The following is an 8656-nucleotide window of genomic DNA, read 5'->3' on the forward strand; positions in this document are numbered from 1 at the left end:
CTTTCCTTGTCTGGCCCAGGCTAGAAGTAATGTGGCCATTTGTGGTGGTGTCTCTGACCTGCTCCATTTCTGGCCTAGGCCAGTTTACCCCTTCTCCTTGGGCAGCATGGTATCCCTCTGATCCTTTCTCCCCACCTCACTACTGCGAGCTCACCATTCTGGGCCCAGACTTAGTGAGAATACCTAATCTGCTTTATCCCAAACGCAGCTCTGAACCCCCAGACTCAAGTGATCCATCAGCCTTAGCTTCCTCAGCAACAAAGACCACAGGTATGGGCCACTCATGACTGGCTTAGACTTAAGGAGAAAAGATAAGCATTGGCCCTCCTGAAAAGTATTGTGGATTGTGGGTTGCAGTAGGGTTTTATATAGGTCAGTTTTGGGGGAAATGTGCTGCCAATATATGAAACAATATAAAATTTGCAAAATAGTAAACTGGAACTCTATCCCAGATGCATTCAAAATTCATTCTGAACTATAAAAACCAAAGCATGAGAAGACTGAATTCCAGCAGTGACCCCACCCAACCCTAGCAAAACTTTTTCATAATAGAGATTGTGCTTTTGTTGAGTCTACGCCTATAGCTCAAAAATGGAGATACCAATTCCAAGGTTAATGACTAAATTATCAAGTGCTTGGCTTAAAGGACAACTGAACTCTATTTGGTAAGAGTGCATCCTGTAAAAGAAGAAGGTGCTCGATTCTGGAGGCTATGCCATCTATCAGTTACTGGAGGCCAGCTGTGTTCCAAGCTCTCAGGGCAGTCTCCAGCAATTCTGAAGTACTGTCGTCCTTAACTGTTTCTCCAATATGCATAAACCAGAACCACAAGAAAGCTATTATTAGAAAAGCAAAGAGCCTTTCAATTTGCTTTATAATTCCAAAGCCAGACATATTACCCAATATCTGACGCACACACCACCTGATATTTGACCTTTGGTATCTAAGAGAGGAACTGAAGCTAAGGACACTTATGTCTGAATGCCAGTTCAGCTACTTATCCTTGTGTGACTTCAGACAATCTGAGGTCCCTCATCTATAAAACAAGGATGCTGGTATACAGAAGATCTCCAAATTCCCTTCCCAGCTTTGGGGCCCCTGAATCTATGCTACTTAGCAAAACCCAGTTGTTCTTAGAATCTTAGAAAGTAAGTTTCAAAGCTCCCACCATTCACTTAAAAACGCCCATCCCTGGCATAGCCACATTTTCGAAGGCTTTTGGTGCTGCTCAGGTGTCCCCAGGTGGCAAGACGTGCCTCTGTGACCCCCTCCTGTGGACAATCACAACAACATCTGGCCAGTTATGCTCATCACAGCCAAAGGGACATATTCCACATAAAGTTTTAATCAAAATCAACTTTATAAATTCAGAAAGTGTAAACACCCACCTAACTGGGCATCAAAGAAACAATTGTGCAAAATTATCTTCTGTGTGTAAAAAAAAACCTCTTCCAACACACTTGGGGTCCAGGAGGGAAGGAAGCACATAGGGAGATTCGTTAAAATATGTCCTGTGAAGCACTGACTGCCAAATTTAACAAGATACATTCAGCCATTTAACTTTGACCAATAAAGTTTCATAGGAATGTACAGGTTGATTTTGAAATCATTTGGCAGCATCCGCTAAGATTTCACTAGTTTGTACAACTTTGTGCTTTTTTATTTATACATTTGTACCATCTTGGTGTTGAAAGTGATCGCTCAGTTACACAGCTCACCCATGACAAACAGTTTCCTTCACATTTCCATGTGATTTCCACAAGGTCAGCAGGGGAAATGATTTTCCAAGGTTTATAAACAGTAATATTATACAATGTATCGATCTGATTGGTCTTTTTTTTTTTACATTAAGCAGTTCTAGATTTAAATACATTATTTTATGAACAGTGAAAAAGAAAGCTCCCTCTCTTTATTTTACATCAACACTAAAATATTTGAATTTTTGTAAATAACAGCACTGTTAACAAATAGTACAGGGAAATAAATTCAGCAACTCATGTTAACAGAATACATATTCAAGTTGTTCTTTTTAAAAAATATTTCCTACAATATTAAAACTAGGAGATGATTTTTTTTTTCATTAAGTATGCAAGTATTTTACAATATGTACTGAATTCCCTGGATCACATCAGTGTAAAAGGGAGTTGCGCAATAGCAAACAAAATGAAAACAATTTCAATGTTCATACCTAATCCTTTGTAAAAATGGTTTGGAAACAATCATCCCATTACACCTTCTCTGTACTTTTCATGAAAAAGCCAGGGCCCTCCACAAATCAGGAAAGCCCCACCTCACAGCTGCATACACCCTGATTCCAGGGCAGTCATTAAAGGGCTCACTCACTCACCAGCTCATTGGCTCCCTCCTTTCCTCCCTCCCCTGCTTGCTGGCTCTCTCCTTCCCTCCTTCCCTCGCTGGCTCCCTCCTTCCCTTGCTGGCTTGCTCACTACTCGCTCATTACTGGGGCTCGGTGGCCTTCTTCTTGAGATGATGGAGCAGGGGGTCTTTGTCCATAAGAGCCTCCGCAAGAGCCATTTTCACTTTAGCCAGTTCCTGCTTGAGACACTCGTTTTCTTCCATGAGCTGAAATAAGGAATTTGGAAAATATGGGCTTACAGTCCTTGTCATAAAGCCTTCATGGATCATTCCCCAAATTTCCACATGTTGGATAATTATGAACACACACCAAAGCTAAGGCCCCAGTTGCTTACTGAATGCAGTTTGTTTTTTTTTTAAGCAATCGGGGTTAAGTAACTTGCTCAAGGTTACACGGCCAGTTATTTCTGGGTGTGGTGCTGAGTGTCTGAGCCCGGGATTTGATCTCCAGGTCGTCCCAACACTAGAGCCGGTACTCTTACTCGCTGAGCCACCTGGCCACCCCTTGAATGCAGTTTTCTAAAACAGAAAATCATTGCTTTAGGTTTCCCATTACCTTTCTGCTGCTAGGGTCTAGAGCATGTTCAGGCACTTCTGGCCACGTCTGAGTCGCTTGAGAGATGGCCTGCTGTTTTCTTGGTCCATGGTCTCCAACACTTTGATGTGCTATGTCTTTCAACACACTTCTGGTGTTCAGCATTCCAGAATCTAATTAAGAAAAAATACACAAATCTTGTAAAAGCTAAGCGAATTTCCAGCTGCTGGAGCAGTCTACAACTTGGCCTCTCTATCAGATTGCTTCCCAGATGCTCAAGAGAAAGGGAACATTTTAGGCTGGCAGGGCTAGGATGCATCAGATGCCCTTTCACACATGCCTGGTTTCATTTTGCTAGTTCTTTCATCACATTTGTGTGGTAGGAATGGGGTTCTGTAAATATGCACACATGCACACGTGTGCACACACCACCAGCAAATCTGCTCAGAATCTAATGTTCAAGTGTGTATGGCAGGAGAGGGGCCATGAGGAAAGAGGTAGTACGTCTTTTTTACTTTGCTTTTAGCAAGCATTTATCACAAACCTATGATATACCAGCACTGTGCAAGGTGTCAGGCACACAAAGACAAAAATAAGGCTGTCCCTGACTTCAGGAAGCTTATATTTGATCAGGGAAGATGGCAAGCAAGCTACCCAGAGAGCAGATGGGGGAGGGGGGCATAGCTGGAGAGATCAAAAAAGGTCTCATGCAGAAGATGGCACCTAAGTTCCAAGTCCAGAAGGAAGCTCCCTGGAGTGGAAGCGGTGGGGACAAGGGAGTGCATTCAAGGCATGGGGGAGCAGCCATAACGAAGGCAAAGAGAGAGGAGATGGAACGTGACCTCTGAAAAATAAGAATGCTGGTCTGGCCAGACTACAGACTAGAGCAAGGCTGGAACCATGCACAAGGCTCAGAGGCAGGCTAGAACCAAGCTATGAAAGGCTTTCAAAACCAGAGGCTTATATGAAGTCACTGGACCCCAGAGAGGTCATGAGGGCTACTAGGATTTGTTGCCTGGGGGATGCCATAGGTCAGGGGTGTGACCCATATTTCAGGAAATTCATTTTGGTGACTTTGTAGAAGATGGAGTGGAGAAGAAAGTAGAGACTTAGGGCAGGGAGACAAACCAGAAGCTACTGTGCTAAATCCAAGCAAAGAGCGGTAAGGGCTTGATGTCCATGTGAATGGAGAAAAAGAGACAGACATGAGACAGGTGACAGCAACTGACAAATGAGAGGGTCATAACACTAATGTAGGGAACCTGGGAACTGGAAAGATCAGAAAAAAAGGAAGTTCAGAAAAAGGACAGGTTTGGGAGGAAAGGTCTGGGAGACACCAAGTTCTAGATTCACAAGAGGCAGCCAGCCATGCAGGACAGGCTCAAAGAAAAGGCCAGGGCCAGACACACAGCTCTGGGTCACCTGCCCAGAGATGACCATCAATGTGAGCTAATAAGGCAATCCACCGGAACATACAGCTCGACAGCCACATGTCTGTGTCCTCCCCATCAGTCTTTCACACAGGCACTGGCTGCCTGTTAAGGCTTTCACTTTAAAGTACTAAGAGTTCAATTAATATTTCTAAGCTATCAAAAAATCCAGGTGATTCTGAGCACCTACTATCCCCTTTTCTTTGCTAATCAGCTGCTACCATCACTGCAGAAAGGAAAGATGGCTTGAGGGTTCTGCTGTATTTTTCACTGTTTCTTGTGCTGCTGTGACCAAAGGATCCATCACTGGGTGGTCAGGAGATAATGGTCAGGCTGGCCCTCAATCTGTGACACAAACTCCAAGCCTTTAAAGATGAGCAGAATCTGCCAGAGACTTTGGGGGCTAGGGCCACCTCCAACTGCTCCACTAAGGTCAGAGTCTGGGAAATATCACAGCTCCTGCAGCCTTCGCACCTGTCACATGCCTTGGCTAGGCCAGCCCTCAGCTGAACACCTCCATTTTGGAGAGGGGGCCAGGCTGACTGACTCACTGTGCTTCTGGCTTCGGGTCTCCCACCCCATAACGCGACCACTTTCACCACCACAACCACGGCCACTAACATCACCACACACACACACATACACACACACACACGTTCCCATTTGGGGGTTGTCTTCACTCCTTAAATTGCAAGCTTCTTAAGGAAGTGTCTGTATTTGTAACCCCTGTGTTCAGCCCAGTGTATGGCATTGCAAGAGAGCTTAACAGCTACTTGTCACCTTGCCTTTCCTCCCCCACAACATAAGGAGGCTCCACGAAAAAAGGCCACAAGACAGATGATAATCTGCACTTCTGGAGGAGGCTTTCCACCCTCAGAGATCCATCAACACAGAAGGCTAAAGATTTATTCCACGTTAGATCTACTACTGTTTGGAGTGAATGTTGGGTTCCTAGTAATGAATTTCAAAAAGTCCAGAGACTCAGCAGCTCATGAAAATAATCTTGCTCTGAGTACTGTTAGTAAGTGCTCAACACTATCACTCCTGAGAACTGCCACTGAGTCAGATGCCATCAAGGAACAATTTGTTCTTATAAAAAAAATATGTGTGGCTTTACCCCCGTTCACTTGCTGACTTTATTTCGAAGAAGGCATTTCAGGAAGATGCTGTGCCAACCTATGCAAACCAAAACCTCCCCATCTTCACGTCTGTACAAAACAGGATCTTCAGCTGAATTCTGACAGGAAAGGATCTCACAACATGATGATTTGTGTTTATACAAGATCTTCCTTCAAAACAACCCAGCGTATGTTCCCATCCATTATCAGATTCATTCCTCCAGCATCCAGGGAAGGCTGGAGGAGGCAGGGGTTACAATCTCCATATTTCAAATACAGAAGCTAAAGACTTTGCCCAAGACACAGAGTTACAGGGGAGATGACATGAAAATCCAAATCTTGTGGCTCCTACCTTTTCCTTTTCTAGAAGATGGTACCACTCTTTCCTTTAGAATTCTACTACCTCAGAACCTAAAAATATATGATGTGGCTAAAAAAAACCATACAACTAAAATCTATTTTGCCATATAGAAAGACATGGAAAAAGGAGGGCATTTAGCCTTTTAAATGTAAAATTCTTAATAAAATCCTGCTTCCAACTTTAAAGGTTAGCTAAATGGCACGGTGGATGGAGTGCAGAGCCTGGAGTCAGGAGGACCTGAGTTCAAATCCAGTCTCCAGCACTAACTAGCTGTGTGACCCTGGGCAAATCATTTAACCCTGTGTCTCAGTTTCCTCATCTATAAGATGGGCTAGAGAAGGAAATGGCAAACCACTCCAGTGTCTCTACCAAGAAAACCCCAAATGGGGTCATGAAGAGTGGGATATGACTGAAAAACTACAGAATGCTAAACTCAACTTTAAAAGACATAAGAAAATGATGTACATAATATATGTGATAAGACAGAAATGGAGAATCATTCTCCCTTAGTGTGGGTAGAGGTGTTATCTGGCTGGGGAGTAAGAGTCACCAACCACCATTAAAGATAAATGAAGTCTGTATTTCCATATGGAAATGCAATATTCCCTATGGGGCTTCATGCAAATCTACACAGAGCAGGAGAGATTTATTTTTTGCCTAGAGCTACATTCAGATGCACTTACCAACTAGTTAAGCGGCCTTTCACCTACTGCACTGTGGAATGCAGATAAGAAATATAAGGGAAAACTACTGGAGAAAAAAATCCCATCATCAGACTCTACTAAATAAATCTGTCTTGGCCACTTTCCAGTCTTTAATTCTGCACACCCAGCTACCTTATGACATAATACAGAGCCATCTCTGCCTTTTGGGTATCTGCTAAGCTTTTTGTTTGTTGTTTTTTAGTTATTTTGTTTTTCTTTCATTCCTAAAATCCCATCATTTCAATTAGTCTTTCAATGAACCAGATCCCTCACCAGGAGAAACATAGAGTAGCCCAAGAGACAAGTCCCTGCTGATAGTCAAGGATCTTACAAAGCAATACAGGGAGACTACACAGACACATACGTAATGTCAATTAGCAATACAAAAAATATATAAAGGATACAGAAGTTCTGAGGAGGAAAAGCTCCCTATGGACTAGAACGACTTCATGGAGAAAGACTTGAGCTTGGACCTGGAGGATATTTAATTAACAGAAGCTCACGAGATGTTGGGAGAAGAGCAAACTGCTCAGACTAGAGGAAATGAACAGGTAACAGGAATGAACAGATGACACAGGGAATCATGGGAAAGTCAGACTTGGAAGGTTCAGTTATTTGTAGGTAGCAGATATCATGGGTAGATAACCCATTTCTGGACTGGCAAAGACCTATCTATACTTGCATATAGATGGACGGACAGACAAACAAACAGACAGATAGGCTACTGCTGAATCATTTTAGTAACCACGTGTTCAGCCACTACTGCCCCAGGCACCATCAGGTTCCAGTCACACAGAGGCAAAAGGAATAGGGTCCTATTCTCAAACAGCTTCTACTGAGGTCAACTACCTTCATGCAGGGAAGTGATGAGAAAGCAGTTTCAGGGCAAGAGGACTGCTAACAACTTGGGGTAGGAGGGTAAGTACAGGCCTCAAGTTGGAGATGCTCTTCACCTTGAATAAGCTAGACCTTCTGAGAGGCAGGGGTGAGGAAGGATAGCATGCCAGGCCTGCAGGACAGAGAGCCTGTGAGAAAGCACTGATGTGGGAGGAGGAGTGTCACATATGGGGAAACGCAAAGTGGACAGTACGGTTGAGAGGTAGGACATTGATGGTCAGCCTAAAAAGAGAGATGGGAGCCAGACAGAGAGAAGTTCAAAATGTCCAAGAAGAGCCTCTATTTTGTTCTAGAGGTAAGTGGGAGCCACCAGAGCTTATGGAATGGTAGAGTGATGTGGTCAAATTGACATTTTAGGAAAATCATTTTGGCAGTTTTGTAGATGGATGGATGGGCTAGAGAACAGAGTCTCTTGCAATAATAGTCCATGAAAAGAGGTGTTTAGAGCCTGACCAAAGGCTGAAGTCATGTCAGTGGAGAGAAGGGAACAGAGAAGAAGTGACAGGATTTGGTAAATTATTGCATATAGGAACAAAGAGTCCAAGATGACTTTGAGGTTGTGAATCAAGATGTGAATAGAAAAGTCAGTGCCCTTGGAAAGAAATGAAAAAATGTGAAGGAAGGATGGATTTAGGGTAAAGATAATGAGTTCTGTTTTGGGAAATGTATCTGAGATGCATAAGGGACATTCAGAACTAGATTTCAGAAAAGAAATGAAGGATGGGTATGTAAATTTGGGAATCTGTAGAGAGGTAATCATTGACCTGAAGGGAGGTTAAAAGCAAAAGAGGGCACATGTCAAAGCCCTTGAACACAAAGAGAAAGGACATGAATGGCGATTCATCAAACAAACCTAAGAAGGAAAAGTGAGACAGTAGAAAGAGAACAAGGAAAGCAGAATGTCAGATAAGCTCAGGGAGGATAGAGTATGGGGGAGGCTTGGGAATCAACAGAGTCAAATGCTACAGAGAGGTCAAGACAGATAAGCCTCTTGGAGAAAAGGTTCACTTGATTTAGCAATAAAGAGATCACTAGCAGAGAAACTTTGTTATACTACTGTGTTTCCCCGATAATAAGACACTGTCTTATTATTTTTTTTGGACAGAAAAACACCAGAGGGCTTATTTTCAGGGGAGGGCTTATTTTAATGAACCTTGACAGCAATGTTAATAAACAGGTAACTGTGAGCAAAAAAATGTACCTTTATTCAATAAGCAAATCACTGGGGAAGAACA

General features: G+C 43.1%; 1 protein-coding gene across 1 annotated transcript in view; it reads right to left on the reverse strand.

The window, feature by feature from the left end:
- Nucleotides 1-1341: 1341 nt before the first annotated feature.
- Nucleotides 1342-8656, reverse strand: part of BLTP3B (bridge-like lipid transfer protein family member 3B) — a 76693-nt gene continuing 69378 nt past the window's right edge. Inside the window, exons 20-21 of the mRNA XM_069095214.1 lie at nt 2933-3084; nt 1342-2583 (exon numbers count right to left, since the gene is read on the reverse strand). Of these exons, the coding sequence (XP_068951315.1) occupies nt 2458-2583; nt 2933-3084 (278 nt within the window). The 3' untranslated portion in view covers nt 1342-2457. The remainder of the gene's footprint in view (nt 2584-2932; nt 3085-8656) is intronic.

The sequence above is a fragment of the Petaurus breviceps genome, unplaced genomic scaffold (assembly GCF_028583685.1).
Source record: "Petaurus breviceps papuanus isolate PSGF00001 unplaced genomic scaffold, PetGlider_PUasm1.0 225, whole genome shotgun sequence".
NCBI classification, from domain to species: domain Eukaryota; kingdom Metazoa; phylum Chordata; class Mammalia; order Diprotodontia; family Petauridae; genus Petaurus; species Petaurus breviceps.